The sequence below is a fragment of the Equus asinus genome, chromosome 3 (assembly GCF_041296235.1).
Source record: "Equus asinus isolate D_3611 breed Donkey chromosome 3, EquAss-T2T_v2, whole genome shotgun sequence".
Lineage (NCBI taxonomy): Eukaryota > Metazoa > Chordata > Mammalia > Perissodactyla > Equidae > Equus > Equus asinus.
This window is the reverse complement of record NC_091792.1, coordinates 4,914,142-4,934,986: the sequence shown is the minus strand read 5'-3', so window position 1 is coordinate 4,934,986 and position 20,845 is coordinate 4,914,142. Positions and strand designations below refer to the sequence as shown.

General features: G+C 45.9%; 1 protein-coding gene and 1 long non-coding RNA gene across 3 annotated transcripts in view; one reads left to right on the top strand and one right to left on the bottom strand.

Moving 5' to 3' along the window:
* Positions 1–9,015: 9,015 nt before the first annotated feature.
* On the bottom strand, positions 9,016–12,545 carry LOC123284587 (uncharacterized). The gene is made up of 3 exons (XR_006525749.2): positions 12,408–12,545; positions 12,038–12,148; positions 9,016–9,461 (listed from the first exon to the last, which is right to left on the bottom strand). It is a non-coding gene; the product is annotated as an uncharacterized lncRNA (long non-coding RNA).
* Positions 12,546–16,158: 3,613 nt separating this feature from the next.
* Positions 16,159–20,845, top strand: part of LOC106829803 (caspase-6) — a 33,733-nt gene continuing 29,046 nt past the window's right edge. The window contains exon 1 of one of the 2 annotated variants that reach the window (XM_044767401.2): positions 16,159–16,589. In XM_044767401.2, the coding sequence (XP_044623336.1) occupies positions 16,403–16,589 (187 nt within the window). In that variant the 5' untranslated portion in view covers positions 16,159–16,402. The remainder of the gene's footprint in view (positions 16,590–20,845) is intronic. The other variant, XM_044767403.2, reaches the window with a different exon arrangement.

Below are 20,845 nucleotides of genomic sequence, written 5' to 3'. Positions count from 1 at the left end.
AGTTGAAGGATACTGGATTCCCAGAAGCCTACATTCAAACCCCAGCTCTACTAATTGCTTGGTTCTGGGCAATTTATTATCTTCTTTGTGTCTCATTTTCTATCTTTAAAGCGGAAACATTTGAGCAAATGAGATTACATTCTTACAAAATCTTTGGCATGGTACCTGTCACAGGAAAATCACTCACCTCACAGCTCTTATCCTATTTCTCTGCTTCTTGAAGTATTAAAAGTTCTTGAAAAATTCACCTTTCCTTTCTCATTTCACAAGTTGTCCTTGACCCTCTCTCTACTCCCATCATGGATGCTGCAGCACCACGGTTGACCTCTGCAGTGTGGCCTCACAGCCGCTTCCCCGTCCTCATCCCCCTGCCCCCAGCAGCAGCAGCACAGGCCACCCCGCAGGGCATCAGGCTCTGCCCGGCCGCTGCCTCCCTGGCTGCTGGTCTCACCCTCCTTCCCGCCTCTGCCTTCTGGTCACTTCTCTCACTTGCCACTTTCCCAGGTGATCTCGTCTAGACTCAGCTTTAAATCCCATCCAATTACTCACAAATCTGCATTTCCAGTGCTGACCTTTCCTAGAACTCCAGACCAGTGTGTCTCACTCAGCACTTAACATCTCCATCTGCATATCTAATAGCATTTCAAAGAAACATGGTCAACCCACAACTCTTTTTTAAAAAATTTATTTTGTTTATTGCAGTAACATTGGATTATACCATTATATAACTTTCAGATGTACATTGTAATATATTTTGAACTCTGCATGGATTACATCATGTTCACCACCCAAAGACTAATTTCAATCCATCACCACACACGTGTGCCTAATCACTCCTTTTGCACTCCTCCCTCCTCCCTAGTCCCCCTCCCCCACCGCGTAACCACTAATCCAATCTCTGTTGCTATGTGTTTGTCATTGTTTTTATCTTCTGCTTATGAGTGTATTCATACGGTATTTGACTTTCTCCCTCTGACTACTTCACTTATCTTAATACCCTCAAGGTCCATCCATGTTGTCACAAATGGCTGGATTTCATCATTTCTTATGGCAGCGTAGTATTCCACTGTGTATGTATACCACATCGTCTTTATCCATTCATCCCTTGATGGGCACCTAGGTTGCTTCCAAATCTTGGCTATTGTGTATAATGCTGCAATGAACATAGGGGTGCATGCAACCTCATGCATTTGTGTTTTCAAGTTCCTTGGATAAAGACCCAGCAGTGGGACAGCTGGATCATATGGTAGATCTATTCTTAATTTTCTGAGGAAACTCCATACTGTTTCCCATAGTGGCTGCACCAGTTTGCACTCCCACCAGCAGTGGATGAGGGTTCCCTTTTCTCCAAACCTCTCCAACACTTATTGTTTCCTGTCTTGTTAATTATAGCCATTCTGACTGGAGTGAGGTGATATCTCCTTGTAGTTTTGATTTGCATTTCCCTGATAGCTAATGATGTTGAGCATCTTTTCATGTGCCTGTTGGCCATTTGTGTATCTTCTTTGGAGAAATGTCTGTTCAGATCTTTTGCCCATTTTTTAATTGGTTTGTTGGTTTTTTTGTTGTTGAGCTGTATGAGTTCTTTCTATATTTTATGGATATTAACCACTTATCTGATATCTGCTTTGCAAATATCTTCTCCCAATTGTTAGGTTGTCTTTTCGTTTTGTTGATGGTTTCCTTTACTATGCAGAAGCTTTTTAGTTTGATGTAGTCCCATTTGTTTATTTTTTCTATTGTTTCCCTTGCCCGGTCAGACATGGTATTTGAAAAATATGCTGCTAAAACCAAAGTCAAAGAACGTACTTCCTGTGTTTTCTTCTAGAAGTTTCATGGTTTCAGGTCTTACATTCGCGTCTTTAATCCATTTTGAGTTAATTTTTGTGTGTGGTATAAGATAATGATCTACTTTCATTCTTTTGCAAGTGGCTGTCCAGTTTTCCCAACACCATTTATCGAAGAGACTCTCCTTTCTCCATTGTATGTTCTTGGCTCCTTTGTCAAAAATCAGCTGTCCATATATGTGTGGATTTATTTCTGGGCTCTTGATTCTATTCCATTGATCTGTGTGTCTGTTTTTGTACTGGTACCATGCTGTTTTGGTTACTATAGCTTTGTAGTATATTTTGAAATCAGGGAGTGTGATACCTCCAGCTTTGCTCTTTTTCCTCAGGATTCCTTTGGCTAATTCAGGGTCTTTTGTTGTTCCATATAAATTTTAGGATTCTTTGTTCTATTTCTGTGGAAAATGTTGTTGGAACTTTGATAAGGATTGCATTGAATCTATAGATTGCTTTAGGAAGTATGGACAGTTTAACTATATTAATACTTCCAATCCAAGAGCATGGAATACCTTTCCACTTCTTTGTGTCTTCTTCAATTTCTTTTTTTTTTTTTTTTTGAGGAAGATTAGCCCTGAGCTAACTACTGCCAGTCCTCTTCTTTTTGCTGAGGAAGCCTGGCCCTGAGCTAACATCTGTGCCCATCTTCTTCTACTTTATATGTGGGACGCCTACCACAGCATGGCGTGCCAAGCGGTGCCATGTCCGCACCTGGGATCCAAACTGGCGAGCCCCAGGCCGCCAAGAAGCAGAACATGCAAACTTAACTGCTGTACCACTGGGCCGGCCCCTTCAATTTCTTTCAGCAATGTTTTATAGTTTTCAGTATACAGATCTTTCACCTCTTTGGTTAAGTTTATTCCTAGATATTTTATTCTCTTTGTTGCAATTGTAAATGGGATTGTATTCTTAATTTCTCTTTCTGCTACTTCATTGTTAGTGTATAGAAATGCAACTGATTTTTGTATGTTGATTTTGTATCCTGCAACTTTACTGTATTCATTTATTATTTCTAAAAGTTTTTTAGTGGCTTCTTTGGGGTTTTCTATATATAAAATCATGTCATCTGCAAATAGTGACAGTTTCACTTCTTCTTTTCCAATTTGGATGCCTTTTATTTCTTTTTATTGCCTGACTTCTCTGGCTAGGACTTCCAATATTATGTTAAATAAGAGTGGTGAAAGTGGGCATCCTTGTCTGGTTCCTGTTCTTAGAGGGCTAGCTTTCAGTTTTTCTCCATTAAGAATGATATTAGCTGTGGGTTTGTCATATATGGCCTTTATTATGTTGAGGTATTTTCCTTCTATACTCATTTTATTTAGAGTTTTTATCATAAATGGATGCTGTATCTTGTCAAATGCTTTCTCTGCATCTATTGAGATGATCTTGTGATTTTTATTCTTCATTTTGTAAATGTGGTGTATCACGTTGATCGATTTGCAGATCTTAAATCATCCCTACATCCCTGGAATGAATGCCCCCTTGATCATGATGTATGATCTTTTTAATGTATTGTAGTATTTGATTTGCTAGTATATTGTTGAGGATTTTTGCATCGATGTTCATCAGTGATATTGGCCTGTAATTTTCTTTTTTTTGTGTTGTCTTTATCTGGTTTTGGTATCAGGGTAATGTTGGCCTCATAGAATGAGTTAGGAAGCCTCCCCTCCTCTTCAATTTTTTGGAAGAGTCTGAGAAGGATAGGTATTAAGTCCTCTTTGACTGTTTGGTAGAATTCACCAGGGAAGCCATCTGGTCCTGGACTTTCTTTTGGGGGGCGGGGGGGGGGGAGGTTTTTGATTACTGTTTCGATCTCCTTACTGGTGATTGGTCTATTCAAATTCTCTCTTTCTTCTTGATTCAGTTTTGGAAGGTTGTATGAGTCTAAGAATTTATCCATTTCTTATGGATTATCCAATTTGTTGGCGTATAGCTTTTCATAGTATTCTCTTATAATCGTTTGTATTTCTGAGGTGTCCATTGTAATTTCTCCTCTTTCATTTCTGATTTTATTTATGTGAGCCTTCTGTCATTTTTTCTTGGTAAGTCTAGCTAAAAGTTTGTCAATTTTGTTTACATTTCAAAGAACTAGCTCTTGGTTTCATTGATTTTTTCTATTTTTTCTTTCTTTAGTCTCTATTTCATTTATTTCTGCTCTGATTTTTATTATTTCCTTCCTTCTGCTGATTTTGGGCTCTGTTTATTATTGTTTTTCCAGTTCCGTTAGGTGCACTGTTAGATTGTGTATTTGGGATTTTTCTTGTTTGTTCAGATAGGCCTGAATTGCTATAAACTTCCCTCTTAGAACCACTTTTGCTGTATCCCATAGATTTTGGCATGTCATATTTTCATTTTCATTTGTCTCCAGGTATTTTTTTATTTCTCCTTTGATTTCTTCATTGACCCAATTGTTGTTCAGCAGCATTTTGTTTAATCTCCACATTTTTGTGGCTTTTCTGATTTTCTTCCTGTAGTTGATTTCTAGTTTCATACCTTTGTGGTCAGAAAAGATGCTTGGTATTATTTCAATCTTCTTAAATTTATTGAGACTTGTTTTGTGGCCTAATATATGATCAATCCTGGAGAATGTTCCATGTCCATTTGAAAAGAAAGTATATTCTTTAGTTTGGGGATAGAATGTTCTATATATATCTACTAAGTCCATCTGGTCAAATGTGTCATTTAAGGCCAATGTTTCCTTATTGATCTTCTGTTTGGATGATCTATCCATTGCTGTAAGTGGAGTGTTAAAATCCCCTACTATTATTGTGTTACTGTCTATTTCTCCTTTTACGTCTGTTAATAATTACTTTATATATTTAGGTGCTCCTATATTGGGTGCATATGTATTTACAAGTGTTCTATCCTCTTGTTGGACTGTGTTTTTTATCATTATGTCGTGCCCTTCTTTGTCTCTTGTTACAGTTTTTGTTTTAAAGTCTATTTTGTCTGATATAAGTATTGCTACCCCAGCTTTCTTTTCATTGCCGTTTGTATAGAGTATATTTTTCCATCCTTTCACTTTCAGTTTGTGATCATCTTTAGGTCTGAAGTGTGTGTCTTGTATGCAGCATATATATGGGTCTTGTTTTTTTATCCAATTGGTCACCCTATGCCTTTTGATTAGAGCATTTAGTCCACTGACATTTAAAGTAGCTATTGATAAATATGTATTTATTGCCATGTTGTTACTTTTTTTCTGCGTGTTTTAGTAGTTCTTCTCTGTTACTTTCTTCTTCTCTTGCTCTCTTCCCTTGTGGTTTGATGACTTTCTTTAGTAATATGTTTGATTTCCTGTCTCTTACTTATTTGCTTATTTATTATAGGTTTCGGGTTTGTGATTACCATGAGGTTCATATATAATATTCTAAGTACATAGCAATCTATATTGAGTTGATAGTCTCTTTAGTGTGACCTCTTTCTAAAAGCTCTACTCTTTTACTCCCTTCCTTCCACATTTTATGTTTTCTAAATCATATCTAATCTCTTACTTTGTGTGTGTCTATCCATCACCCTCTTATCATTGAAATAGGTAATTTTAGTATTTTTGTCTTTTAACCTTCATATTATCTTCACAGGTGGTTGATCTGCTACCTTTACTGTATTTTTGCCTTTACCAGTGATTTTACTGCCTGTTTTTGGGGTTTTTTTTTTTTAAAATAACTTTCTTATTCCTATTTGTTGTCTTCTCTTTCCCACTTAAATAAGTGCTTTCAGAATTTCTTGTAGGACTGGTTTCTTGGTGATAAACTCCTTTAATTTTTGCCTGTCTGGGAAATTCTTTATCTCTCCTTCCTTTATGAATGTTAACCTTTCTGGATAGAATATTCTTGCTGTAGGTTTTTTCCTTTCAGCACTTTAAATATGTCATGCCACTCTCTCCTAGCCTATAGGGTTTCGGCTGAGAAGTCTGCTGATAGCCTTATGGGCTTTCCTTTTTAGGTCATTTGTTGCCTTTCTCTTGCAGCTTTTAGGATTCTTTGTCCTTAATTTTGGACATTTTAATTATAATGTGTCTTGCTTTTGGCCTCTTTGGGTTCATCTTGCTTGGTGCTCTCTGTGCTTCCTATACTTGGATGTTTGTCTCCTTCCTTAGGTTAGGAAAGTTTTCAGCTATTATTTCTTCAAATAGATTCTCTGACCCTTTGTCTCTCTCTCTCCTTCAGGGACATCTACAATATGAATGTTAGTGTGCCTGATATTGTCCCAGAATTCCCTTAGATTGTTCTCATTCTTTTTAATTCTTTTTTCTTTTACCTCTTCAGCTTGGGTGATTTCCTCTAGTCTTTCATCCAGCTCGCTGATCTGTTCTTCTGTATCATCTACTCTGCTATTGAGTGCCTCTAGTGAATTTTTAATTTCCAGTATTGTATTCTTCAGTTCTGATTGGTTCTCTTTTATACTTTCCAATTCTTTGTTGACGTTCTCACTGTGTTCATCTGGTCTTCTCCCAAGATCAGTGAGCATCCTTATGAGTTTTTGCTTGAACTCTTTGTCAGGTAGATTGCTTATTTCTGTTTCATTTAGTTCTTTTTCTGGGGTTTGTCCTGTTCCCTTGCTTGGAATGTATTCCTTTGCCTCCTCATTATGCCTCTTTCTCTGTGCTTATATCTATGTATTAGGTGAGTCATCTATGTCCTCTGATCTTGGAGAAGTAGCCTTATGTAACAGACACCTTTTGAGGTCCAGCAGTGCGCTTCCCTCTCACCACCAGTCCAGATGTTCCAGGAGTGACCCCTGTGTGGGCCACTTATGTCCTTCTGCTGCAGCAGGGTTGCTCTTACTGCAGGTACCCAGGGAGTCTAGGTTTTCCCTCCCTGGCCAACTGTTTGTAAATGGGATTTGGGGAGCCCCAGCATAATTGGCTGCAATGTCTAATAGCAAACTCCTGTTGCAGTCTTCCTATTAAATGAGTATACACCCAGTGTAGCTTGTTGCCAGGCTCAGGGGCTTACAGTTGCTATAGGCCTCAGGCCTGCAAGGCTGTTGTCAGCTCTCTTAGGATTGCAGCTGAGTGGGGCTGGCCCCAGGCACAGGAGCATCCAATTGTTTCAGGCTTTGGAAGGGAGGGCTGATCCCCTTTGTGGCTATTTGTGAAGCACAGGTCTTCTGCCACTGATAAGCACCCCCCCCACCCAGGTCCACACACTGTCAACACAGCCCTGGTCCATGCACACTTCCTGACTCCCTGGAGCATAACCAGTTGCCCCACTGCAGAGGCCCCCACCTCTCCACCAATGCCCCCCCCCCGACAGTTCACCTGGTCCTCACACCAGCCCTGCCCCATGTAGGCAGACAAACTTGCCCACCTATAGAGGATTGAGGCATCCAGTCTATGCAGGCCAACAAGTAACCAGAGGGCTTGCTGTTGAGTGACAATGGTCTCTAGGGCAGGCTGCCTGCCCTGGCTGAACTGTATTAAATCTGCACTCTAGTGGGTGTGGCAGACCCTTGGGCTAACGGGCAAGGGGAAGAACCCTAATGGCTTCTGCCAGCATCTGTGTCAGCATGCCTATACTAGGTCACAACAATGGCTGCCACCAATGTCTCAGTCTCCGGAGATGTCTCACCTCTCACTGAGATGCACCCAGAGCCTACCAGGGGAGTCTCTTTTCACCAAAGGACTGTGCAGCTTTCTTTCTGGTCATTTTAGGTTGCTCTCTGAGATGGGTGAATTTGTGCATGGGCCCTTTAAGACCTGGCTTTTTTTTTTTCCAGATTGGCACCTGAGCTGACATCTGTTGCCAATCCTTTTCTTCTTCTCCTCCTCCTCCCCAAAGCCCCCTGGTGCATAGCTGTGTATTCTAGTTGTGAGTGCCTCTGGTTGTGCTATGTGGGACACCACCACAGCATGGGTTGATGAGTGGCATCATGTCCATGCCTAGGATCTGAACCAGGGAAACCCTGGGCCACCAAAGTGGAGTGTGCAAACTTAACCACTCAGCCACGGGACCAGCCCCAAGAGCTGGCCTTATTCCACTTATGTCAATAGCTTTTCTGGGGGTATTCCCTGTTGTAGTTAATAGCCAGCAAAGCCAGATATTATGACCCTCATCTCAGTTGTGCTGAGTCTGAAGGATGCTTATAGTGGTAACGTGCCCATGTTCAGGTCTCTGCTTCTCCAGGGAAGGCTGTGTACCTTCAGGTGGCTCCTGCCTGGCCAGCTATGAAGCTCCACAGCTTGCAAAGGTGGCTTTTTTCCTCTCCAGAAGGAATTTTCTGCCTCTACTGCCTCAATCAGGACTGTCCCTTGTTGTGGGGGTTCTTTTTATACAGTTTTCAGTTCTTTCTCTGGGGTAATTTACTAAGAATAGTTGTAACCTGGTTGTGTTTGTGGGAGGAGTGAGTTCAGAGTCTGCCTCTGCCGCCATCTTGACAAGATCTCCAGCCCACAACTCTTGATCTCCCTTCCTAAACCTGCATCTCCCACCATAGTAAATGGCACCACCATCCATTTGGGGCTCCCCCGTGGACCCAATGTACAGCAGGCACCCAGTCTCTATCACATGACCCTGCTTTAATCTCAGCATAGCACTTGTCATCACCCAACATATTCCATTTCCATTTGCCTACCCCTCCCCCCACAGTGCTCACCCTCCAACCACCCCTTGCCCCTCCACAATGGAAGACACAGGAGAAGAGAGACTTTGTCTGTCTTCCTTCCAACTGCATCCCTAGACTTTGGTTCACAGAAGGAGCTCAATGCATACACTTTAGCTGCTTTTATTATATTTTTAAAGCACAGGTATCATCATCTTGAAGATAGAGGTATATTTTTCTCATAAATATTATCTTCAATACCTGGGATCCAGTTCTGGATAGAATCCAGTTGTTTTAATGAAAGAAATGGCCATTTCTGCATATATTTCAAAATCAGTTGCTGCCCAGATTTTTTTTGCTTTTTAAAAATTTTGGTAAAATATACATAACAAAATTTTACCATTTTTACCATTTTGAAGTATACAGTTCAGTGGCATTAAGTACATTCACATTGTTGTGCAACCATCACCACCATCCATCTCCAGAAACTTTTCCCAAGCTGAAACTCTGCCCATTAAACAGTGACTCCTCCTCCCGTTCCCATGCTGACAAGATTTTTAATTCGTTTTGTCATTGAATGGCAGGGAGTTTTTGGTTACCTGTCGCTGTGAAGAAAGAACCCAAAACCAGTGATTTAAATACAGTTGTTTATTATTTTGGTCATGCATTTGGGGATTGGCCAGACTCAGCAGGGCAGTTCTTCCATCCTCTCATGCAGTTGACCTCAGACAGGGCCAGGGCAAGGGCCATCTTGAAGGTGTCTTCACTCGCACATCTGCAGTCTGGGCTGGGAGGACTCACGCTGGGTTTCTTGAGATCTCCCTCTCTGTGGTCTCTCCACATGGCTCTCACCATGGCAATTCAGGGGCATCAGACTTCTTACAGAGCCCTGACATGTGTCCCAGCAGAACCTGAGTGGCCTTTTTCAACCAGCCTTGGAAGTCATTTAGCCTCACTCACATGACAGAGACCTGATCAAGTTCAAGAGGAGGAAATAGAATCCATCTCTTGATGGGAGGGATGTCAAAAAATTTGTGGCATGTTTTAAAACCACCACCTTGTCCTGATCCAGCAGACCTGGAAAGATATCTGTGCATGAGGTGAAAAGAGAATAGGACGAAGGGCAGCAAGCTGGGAAACCAGCATGTGAGGCACCCTCAGCTGAGCTAGAAAGGAATGGCATCGCAGCCCCTCGACACACCAAGAAGTCTGAACAGTGACCTGGGACCTGGAGGCTTGGCAGCCAAGTGGGCCAGCGTTGGGGCCAGAAGAGTGAAGAGCCAGCTTCTCCATGGTGACTCCATGTGGCAGAGACTGGGAACAGCAGGAGTGGGACCATCTGACTCCAGGATTCCCCCAGTTTAGAGGTCTGTGTGAGGGCTCCTCAGCGCAGACAACAGAAGCTAACCTCATTGGTTTACTGGAAGAATAGATTTATTCAAAGATATTATGTGGTTCACAGAATCTCCAGGAAAGCCAGAGAGCTGGAGGCGATGCATCTGGGAATAATGCTCAAAGATGGCGGTAAGACTCTCCATCAGAGACGCCCACCACCACGAGCTCGGGTCCCAGGCTCCATGCACAGCTTGTACTGCAGAGGCTGCGCACTGGACACTACCACTGGACCCTGTGCCACTGCTGCTTCTGAGAGGCAGCAAGCTCGTTCCCGCAGGTGCTCAGTGAACAGAGCTCACCAGATGTGGAGCTCTGCAACCATCTTACATTTCACTCTGGCCTCAGAGCACATCGTCTTACAAGGGAGATGGGAAAATAAATTATAAAGCTGCACTTTGCCCCGTACAATGGTGTGGAAAACTCAAGGGAGACCCATAGATCAGCCTGAAGTGTCAAAGAAGGCTTTCCCAGAGGGGAGCTTAATCTGAACTATGGAAGAACTTTCCAGGAAGATGCAAATGCAAAGGCCCTGCAGCTCGAGGAGCCAATCACACAAGAGGATGGAGAGCCCTTCCATGTGACTAGAGCCCAGGGTGCAGCTGAGGAGCCAGAGAGGGAGGACAGGGCAGACTAGGACTGGATCCTGGGGGGCCGCTGAGAAGCCAGACACAAGGGCCGGCCAGACCAGGACGGGAGCCCAGGGGCCACTGAGGAGCCAGACACGAAGGACAGACCAGACCAGGACTGGAGCCCCGGGGGCTGCTGAGGAGCCAGAGAGGGAGAACAGGCCAGACTAGAGAGGGCCTCATTCCAAAGAGCTGGCACACTGAGAGACTTGCAGAGTTCACACTGGAGGCATTAGGAAGATGTACTGGAGGGGGTGAGATGGGCAGGGGAGATAGTTAAGAGACTATTGGAGTAATCCAAATGAAAAATGATAAGGGTAGAAACTAAAGCATGGCACTTTTAAAGAGGACGGCACTGATTCTAGGTATGTCAGGGAGTGAAACAGATGGCATCTGGGGATAGAATAGATGACAGGGCACTAGAGAGAGGGATATGAGTCTAGGGAAATTCCCAGGTTTTCTCTTGGATGATGAGGCGACTGGTGTTGCCACTGATTGCAGGTATGAAGGAAAGAGAGGAGCAGAAGCAGGTTTAGTTAGGGCTATTTTGAAGCTGTGGTGTCTGTATGGATCCAGGGAAGACGTATATAACATGAAGCCAAAAATCAACCAGAAGTTTGGAACTAGCCAGAAACCCTGTCTAGAGAAACCACACGCCTGGATTTATCCTGATGACCTAAAACCCTGCCATCTCAACTAAGCGGGTTCCTTTCCATCTTCTCCAGTGCTTCCTCTCTGTGTGCCAAATAATCCCACACTCTACCCAGGAAGATCACTGGAAAATCTCTCTCCCTGACTAGTATGGTCTGAATGTTTGTGTCCCCCCCAAAATTCATATGTTAAAATCCTAATGCTCAGTGTGACAGGATTAGGAAATGGGGTCTTTGGGAGGTGCTTAGGTCACAAGGGCAGAACCCCTGTGAGAGGGATTAGTGCCCTTATAAGACAGACCCAGAGATCCCTCACCTCTTCCACCATGTAAGGACACGGCGAGAAGTTGGCAGTCTGCAACCCGAAAGAGGGCCTTCACCGGAACCCAACCACACTGGCGCCCTGATTTTGGACATCCAGCCTCCAGGACTGTGAGAAATAAATGTCTGTCGTTTATAAGCCACCCAGTCTGTGGTATTTTGTTATAGTAGCCAGAATGGACTAAGACACTGATCAAATTTACCTGATGGTAGGCCTTCCCAAGAGGAGAGCCATTATCTTCAACACATCATGGAACCAGCCCATGCTCGCAGAGCTGGTGTGGGCATCTCTTGTCCTTCACTTTGCCCCCAGCTTGAAAGCTACTCGTGCCACTGATTTTCTTAGGCAGAGGGTGGAACCTACCACTTATTTCCCCTTAATTTGAGCCCCTTTTAGAAAATAACCTTCCAGCCTGGGCAAGGATTGATCTTTATGGCTGCAATTGTTTCCCCACATGGCATTTACTTTCATCCCAATAACACTGCTGAGGCCATTTGATGAAACACTGGAAAAGACTGAAAACTAGAAACTGCCCTTGATCATTTGTGTTTTATTGATTTTGTGTTATTTCAAATAACACAAAGGATTGCATAATATTCTAGTTTCCAAGCATTCTGAGTTAATATGTTACATTAAACTCAATAAACTTTGCATTCTTACCTCTGATTTCATCATGTTCCATGATGTCCATGTACAGTGAAGGGACCATTAGGGGTTTCCAGAAGGGATATCTTGACGGACTATGCTTATAACTGTACCATGAAGCTCTGTCTAGAAAATACAGCCCAACGTTAGCCACCTAGAAGATCCCATTCCAAGGCACAATCAGCACAAATATAGCATATTTTATAGTTTTGTAACTTTGTTTTGATAATCTTTACTATACTTGCTTTTCCCAATTCCTCTTCCTTTTTTTTTCTTCCTCTGATTACAACTGTGTTTTGTCCCCAGTACTCCACTGAAACTTCTCTTGTGAAGTTCACCAATAACCCCAAGTTATTAAATCCAGCAGTCAATATCCAGCCCTCACCTTCCTCCATGTCAGCGGTGATGGTTGGTCCTGCCTTAGACACCCGAGGGTATATGCACTCTCCTGCTGCATGCGCTGCTCCTTCTCAGGCTGCTTTGCTGGTTCTCAGTTCCCTGACCTCCTGAGACTTAGGCCTTGTTCTGCTTCTCTTCATACACCCACTCTTACAGGATCTCATCAAATCCCACAGCTTTCAAAGCCATTTCTATGCTGACAACTTCCAAATTTATGTCTAGTCCTTATCCCACCTCGGAACTGCAGACTCAGAACAAGCTTCTCAAACACAGTACATCTGAAATTAATTTCCTAAATTTTCCCTCAAACCTGCTCCTTCCGCAACCCTCCCCATTTCAGTTAGTGAGAATGCTGCGTCCTTCCCATTGCTTAGGCCAAAACCTCAATGTGGTCCTTGATTCCTCTCTTCCCCCATACACCATATTCAATTCATCAGCAAATCCTGTTGGCTCTATCATCAAGTTACATCTAGAATATGACCACTTTCCACACCTTCACTGCTCCCTCCCTGGGCCCAGCCATAATTACGTCTTACTGAGTTTCTTACTGTTGGTGTTGTGATCCAACGTACACACCAGGATAGGCTGATGGCCACTCTGAGTTTATCATAACCAGCGTTTCAATATATACATAGCTTACATCTGTTAAACATACACAGGTGTTCTAGATAATGTAATTAGTGGATGCCAAGAATTCTTAGTGATTTCTCAAGGAGCCCTCCCTCGGCCTCTGTTTTGATATTATCATGTTTTTGCTGTGCTCGTATATTTTTAACTCGGAGCATGCAAGGCCTCTTAGGCAACGGCCTCTCCTGCTCCCAATATCGTGTCTCCATCTGTGCCCCCGGGGCAACTGTGCCTGGCTTAGGTTGCCTCCCCCTGGAGGTCTTACCCGTCATTGGCTAACCGGCCTTCTCATCTCCAGGTCACAGTTTGTTGGCAAGCCTTTTCCAGTGATTATTAACCCTTCCTGCATCAGGGGCGGCTACACTTACACCCTAACTGGCTTCCTAACTGGCTTCAGCTCCTACCCATGCACAGTCAAAGTATATATAAACAAATTAGCCATGTGCCAGCAGGAAAGACCTGGAAGACAGCTGTGGGTTTGCAAACAATAGTGTCTGTCACAATAATAATCAGTTTTGCTGATTAGATGAAAGCGTCCTATAAAGAAGGCTCTTTTCAAACATTAATGCTAACTATTAGGAAGAAAAGACGGAAGTGGGTCATCCAGAAGAAGTTAAATGATATGGTCCCTCAGGGATGGCTTCAGGGGCATGCATCCTGTGCAGATGTACAAGGCCCCGGACTCAGAAGGGTTCCACACTTGCTTTTATGTTCTCATGTCATCACCTTGAAATTCTTAATAATTTTTGAAGAAAGGGACTTGCATTTTTATTTTGTACTGAGCCCTGCAAATTGTGTAGCTGGTCCTGTGGTCAATGCTGAAACTTGGTATCTGACATCAGGAATTAAAAGTAAAAAGTCAAATCTTGGACTTACTGCAGCAGAACAACAAATATACAATGACTGAATATGAAGAGAACATGAAAATAAAACTTAGAATCTTGTTTTCTGGAAGGATGGTGGTGATTCCCATGGGGAACAGAGTGGAAAAGGAGATTTGTTTGAGAGAAAAAGAAAACAGCTCTATCAGCCAGAGGAACTGGACTTTGAGAATTTAATCCCTAAGGAGAGGTGGGATGGAGAAGACTAAATCTGAGTCCTCAGAGCAGAGGCTGTAGTTAAGGTCCAAGAAATTAGACGCGATCACCAAGGAGTAAATGGAGAGGTTTTGGGGCTTCCTTAACTGAGGGCTGGAACCAGGCTAACTCACTACATTCTGTGTTTTCTTTTGGAATATTTATTCCTGAATCAAGGAGTTTCTCTGGAAGATTTGAAAGAAACAAGCCTGGTTTAAGGGTTCAGGTTGTGGAGCCAGGTGGTCCTCAGAGGTAATCTAGTCCAACATCCACCCTTTAGAGATGAGGAAACCAGTGCTCCAGAAAGCTGAGAAAATGATTCTATGTTCCTTTTTCCAAACGTGTTGAAATGCGCCATCCAAAAATTAAGAAAAAAAAATCTTTGGTATCTTGTGATGGCAGAAAGAGGCCTTGGTTTGACTGAACACTGTCACACGACCTCTCTGTACCTGGGCTCCTTGGCTGTAAGAGGAAGATAATACCATCCTGGTACATCCTTCCTCTTCCTCTACTGTGGTGCGAGTGGCTCTCAGCCCCAGGGCGCCTGTCTGAGGGTCTGAGGACGGACTGAAGCCCGGCCGGTCCCCCACTAACCCGGCGTCGGGGTGGGCTACATCCGTTTGCAGGAAGGGACAGACGCTTTGTTAGTTTCTAACTCGCCCAAAGGGCTGCATCCCTATAAAGCGGTGTAGTGAATGTGAGAATCGGGTACGTGCAGTGCCTGGCACAGAGAAGCTCTCAATAGAGGGATGTAATTCTTACAAACTCTGCAACGCACATTTACTGTAAACGCATGAGACTTGTAACAAACACAAAACGCCAAACTAGAATTTATCAGTAATTCTTACGGAAAGGATGCACTTATTCCCAACACTTGCATCATTGCCCTGGATCCTACTGTAAAATGCTTGGAAACGGCTGGAACACTAAGATAACCAGGTATTTATAGGTTGGTAAAAATGACTGCAACTGTTATTTAAGGATCCGGAACAGCACTGGGAAAAAATACAGAGAAACGTCACTGGAGCTATCAAGTTACAAAATACCTTGACTAGGAAAACTGATTTCCTTAAAACTTTTTTAACTGCATTCAAACGTACACTACTGCTTCTTCCTCACCAGGGAACAAAATTTGTAGTTTTTACTGTCAAACCATTCTCTTCTTCCAGAAAGTCTAAACCAGGCACCACCACAGCCTTGGGCTGACGTCTCCCGGCTCCCGCTCCCCGGCAGCACCACCGCGGGCCAGGCGGACGGGCGAGGACGCGGGGAAACTGCAGAGCCTGGCCCTGCGGGGTGAGGTCCGGACTCGGCCCGCGTCTCCAGCACAATCACGTTTTCAAACCCGGAACCCCGCTGGACCCCCCGCAGCGCTCGCCGCAGGGGCCTAGGGCAGCGCGTTTCTCCCCTGTCATCCACACCCAGGAAAGCTCGCCCCTCAGGGTGCTGGGCTGAATCCCCACAGGTCAGAGTAGGTCACGGGGGTGTCCACCTGGCTGCACGGTCCCACTGCCCGGGAGCTTTTAAAACATACCGATGCCCCTGCCACTCGGACCCTGGGGATGACACCCAGGCACGGGGACTTGGTTAGAACTACCCCTCCGGTATTTAGTATCCTCAGACACTACTACCCCGAAGCAGGGTGGCAAGCCTCGGGGACGCAACGGCCACCACGTGGGCCGGGAGAACGCCCCGCGCCCGCGCCCCGCCCCCTCGCCCCGCACTCCGCCCGCGCCCCGCCCCCTCGCAGCGCACTCCGCCGCGCCCCGCCCCCTCGCCCCCGCTCCGCCCGCGCCCCGCCCCCTCGCCCCGCACTCCGCCGCGCCCCGCCCCTCGCCGCGCACTCCGCCCGCGCCCCGCCCCCTCGCCCCGCACTCCGCCGCGCCCCGCCCCCTCGCCCCGCACTCCGCCCGCGCCCCGCCCCCGCGCCCCGCCCCCTCGCCCCGCACTCCGCCCGCGCCCCGCCCCCTCGCCCGCACTCCGCCCGCGCCCCGCCCCCCGCCCGCGCCCCGCCCCCTCTTTCTGCACCGCGTTCCGCCCCCTCGCCCGGCCCAGCACCCGCGCCCCGCCCCCTCAACCCTTTCCGCGCCCCGCATCCCCGCCCCACCCCGCCCCGCCCTCGGACGCGCCCAGCTCCGGCGCGGGCGCACAAGGCGCCGCCGACCGGAAGAGCGCTTGCGCCGGCGGGAGCCCTGCGCGCGGGAGGCCAGGAGGCGTGGGCGTGGAGCCGGCCGCCCAGCGAGAAGCCCCGGGGCCGGCGCGGCCCGGCGCGGCGCGGATGGCCCTGCTCCTCTTGCTTCTCCTGCCGGCCGCGGTCGGGGGCCAGGAGCAGGCCCAGGCCACCGACTGGAGGGCCACCCTCAAGACCATCCGGAACGGCGTCCACAAGATAGACACCTACCTGAACGCCGCCCTGGACCTGCTGGGGGGCGAGGACGGGCTGTGCCAGTACAAGTGCCGCGACGGTGAGGGGCGGAGAGACGGACGGGGGATGGGGGGCGGGGGCGCGAGGGGGCGGACCGGGCATGGGGGCCGGGGAGCGGGGCGACGGACGGGGGATGGGGGATGGGGGACGGGGCCCGAGGGGGCGCACGGGGGATGGGGGATGGGGGCGCGGAGGGCGAGACGGGAGGGGACGGGCTGCGGGCGCGGGGGAGGGACAGAAGGGGTGGAGGTGGACGCCGGGCGGACCCGGCGGCGTCCTCTGGCCCCGGAAAACCCAGCCCCCGCTGGAGTGCCGCGGCTGTAGTGATTGAGCAACCTGGCTGCAGGTCCGCGTTCGCACCACCCTTGTTAGAATGTGAGAGGTCGTCCCCGTGGGTTCTCTCTGCTCTCTTCTCGTTGCTGCCGAATTACTTTTTTTTTTGCAAATGCACGAAGTTGCCTGAGAACTTCGTGCCATGCGCATGCTCAGGATGGAGTGGAACAGGCTGATTTTAGCTCTGCATTTTAGCGCTTTTAGTCAGCTGGACGTGCAAAACAGCCAGAACTTTAAAGTCATGACGTTTTAACTTTCTCAAGAATTAGCTTTAAATTCTTTTTATGCAACGCTGCAGAGAAGAAATGGCTACCTTTGCACAGGGTTTTGGTGTACTGTGGTGTTGAGAAAGAGTTCTTATAGCTCATCTAGAAAATCAGTGCATCGTGACTTGACAGGAATTTTCTTTCCTTGGAGATCGGTGACGCCGCCGCCTCGTTGCTGGTTAATGTTACTATAATTCTTTTGATTTGCCTTTTATGTTTTTTAACTTTAATTCTGTTTGAATCTGAGAACTTGTTTGGTGATATCCTTGGTAATAATAAACTTGGTTTTTCAGGCAGAGATTTTTCTTTTGAAGCCCTTGACTTTTTTGAATGCATCAGTATTGTAATAGTTCAGATAAAGTCCTTGGGTTTCTCTTTGGAAATTAGCATTTGGAAAAAATGCTAAGAGTACTTGAGAGATCATGTTTCCGTAAGAGCAGACAAGGCCTGGGCCTAGTTAATTTCATACTTAGCAGCTCAAAATAAAAGAGAACTGAATGACTTCAATGGTAAAGTCAGGTTGTATGTAGGTGAATTTGAAAGGAGCCTATGTCATGCAAAACCGTGATGCCATTTACTGCCTGTAATTCTCAAAATAATTCTAGTCTTCTGTTAATGGAGGTAAAGAATGAGCTGTGGGGCCGGCCCAGTGGCGCAGCGGTTAAGTTCGCACCTTCGGTTAAGTTCGCACCTTCGCTTCTCTGCGGCCCGGGGTTGGTGGGTGCGGACATGGCACCGCTTGGCACGCCATGCTGTGGTAGGTGTCCCATATATAAAGTAGAGGAAGATGGGCACAGATGTTACTCAGGACCAGCCTTCCTCAGCAAAAAGAGGAGGACTGGCAGTAGTTAGCTCAGGGCTGATCTTCCTCAAAAAAAAAGAAAAAAAGAAAAAGAATGAGCTGTGTCTTGTACATATGAAGCGCTGACTGTTTCGCTTCTTTCTAAATTTATGCGTAAATGTTACCAGCAGTATGCAATCAGGAAGGATGCTTTCGTCCTTGTAGTTTGAAGGTTAAATGGTTGCCTTTCCTGAGGCAGATGGCAGGGTTTTATTTAGTCATCCCCATTCGCTATACAAATATTTGAGTGCTTCTGATGTGTCAACTAATTGGATATTCAGCAGTGAACAAAACAGACAGAATTCCTGTCCCTGGAGCTTGCATTCTGGTTCCCCGGAGAGAGTTGGTAAACTAATGAACAAGGAAAATAAGCCAAATATACGTTATATGTAGGTCTGAAGTGTGCCAGTGCTTCCAGAACGAGAAAGCAGAGTAAACAGTAGCGGCAGTGTCGGGAGGCAGTTTACTCCTTGAAATGGGTTGTTTAAGGAAGGCTTCACTAGTAAGATAATGTTTGAGAAGAAATCTGGAAGTGGTGAAGGCGACACTGATAATCTGGGGAAAGAACGCTCCAGGTGGAGGGTAGGGCAGGAGTGCAGGACCTGAGGAGAAAGGCCAGTCAGGGATGACTTGGAAGGTTCTGGCCTGAGCCAGAGGAAGGGTGTGGTAGCCATTTGCTGAGACGGGAAAGCAGACTTCACCAATTTCTTGTGAGTCAAGGGTCCTTAGGGTTCATTTACCCTTAAAAGATCTCTGAAGTTGCATGGACACTGATTATATTATATTAAAATGATTATTTTAATATTTCTTTTTACTTAATCTTTTTTATCTTCCACAAGCCTCATTACATTTACCGTTTGGAGTTTAGAGTGTCAGATGACAAAAACAGTACAATTTAGTGAGAAGTTTGATGTCCCTTATTTAAGGGACCTCAGCCCTTGGATTGGGAGAGTGCAGTGCCTCACAAGCAGTGGATTTGGGGCAGCAGCCAGTTTAGAGTATGTTAGCAGAGGCAGTGAGGAAGCAGGCCCTGATTGGCCAGCAGGCGGGGTTCCTGGCAAGGCCAGCAGGTGCTGTTTCCTGGGGTGAGGGGAGCCTGCTAAAGCTGAGCTGGAGGGTTGGGATTGGTGTCTGTCAGGTTTCCCCGAACAGCCAGGCGTTTCCCGTAAGTGCAGGCTGACTTAGGTTTAGATTTGAGACGTGGGCTGGGCCACTGGGGCGGCCTCCATTCTGTGAGTCCCAATATATGAATTTCCTTTATTAAGAGCAAGGTCTCCAGCATGAAAAACACAAATGAACTTGAGAATTTAGGAAATGGTATGCTTCAGTGGAAATCCTTTTCTGTCTGGCTAAATAGTCTGCTCATTGGACTGTGGTTCCAGGTAACGTGTTAATTCCAACGTAATAAAATCGTTCTTTATTTGCTGTTACTTGAGAAGTCTCCTTGGAACACTGTTTCAGCCTTTCCTCTATTTTGGAATGCAGGTGACCAAGTCAGAACCAAATAGAAACAGACAGATGCCAGAGGAGCATGGTGATTAAGGGGTGTTTTATAGTTGCCCTAAAGAGGTCAGGGAGCTAAGATTTAAGGCTAGGGTGGTCAGGTTAAAGGCCACAGACTTGTTTCGTTCAGTTATCCTTGCCTTATCGAAAGGGCTGGAATTATGGAGACTTGCTGCCTTCTGGCCGTCCTTCCTAGGGTGGGGACAAGGCTTTAGTGAGAGTTACTTTAGTAAAGTTACGGAGGGATATAGATTTCATGGTCACTATTTTTTTTAACTTTTTTTTCCCTGACAGCAAAGAATTAAGGAAGAAAACTTTTTGATTTCCTTTGAAAAATAGAGAGCAAAATTGGCTCGTAAAATCTTTTAGAGTTATGAATAAGTCATCAGTTCATTCACTGACATGTTTTAACAGGATCCCTTTGGTTGTCGCGGTGGGAATAAAAGGGTTCAGGAGGGGTGAGGGAGCAGGATTGGAGGCAGAATGACAGGTGCAGGAATTCAGACAAAGGATGCTGGTGGTTTTGTCTAGATTGGTAGCAATAAAAGTGGTGAGAAGCAGTTGGATTTGGGATATTTTTTGAAGGAACAGCCTAAAGGATTTGCTCATGGCTTGTAAGTAGTGAGTGGAGTCAAAAATGATTCCAAAGTTTTTGGGCTGAATGTTTGGAAGGATGGAGTTGGCACTAACTCCGTGGACGTTAACTCCAATAGGGGAGACCGTGGGAAAATGTTTTCTGGTCATTAGGGAAAATAATAGTATATTTGTATGCTTTTGAGAATGATTCAGTAGAGAGTAAAAACACTGATGAGGGAGAGAGAAAGGATTATTGGAGTTACATCCTTAGGTAGGTGAGAGGAGGGGTCCTCGTACATAGAGAGGAAGGATTATTGGAGTTACATCCTTAGGTAGGTGAGAGGAGGGGTCCTCGTACATAGAGAGGAAGGATTGTTGGAGTTACATCCTTAGGTAGGTGAGAGGAGGGGTCCTCGTACATAGAGAGGAAGGATTATTGGAGTTGCATCCTTAGGTAGGTGAGAGGAGGGGGTCCTCGTACATAGAGAGGTTGGCCAGGAGCGCGGGTAGCCTGGCCCTGTCACTAGGAGCAGAGGTACAGGATGTGGCTGAGGCGCTGCCAGGTGGGCAGATGCTCAAGTCTCTTCTCATTGCCTCTGTCTTCTCAGTGAAGTAGGAATCAGGGCCATAGCTGGGAGAGAAGATGGGAATGGAAGTGTTGGAGGTTGGAGAAAAACAGGAAAGTGACTGGACTGAAAACTAAGGTAGCGTGAGGGCCCTGTGGAGAGTAATGTCATGACTTTAAAGGCCGCTGTGTTTGGGAAAGCAGGCTGGGAG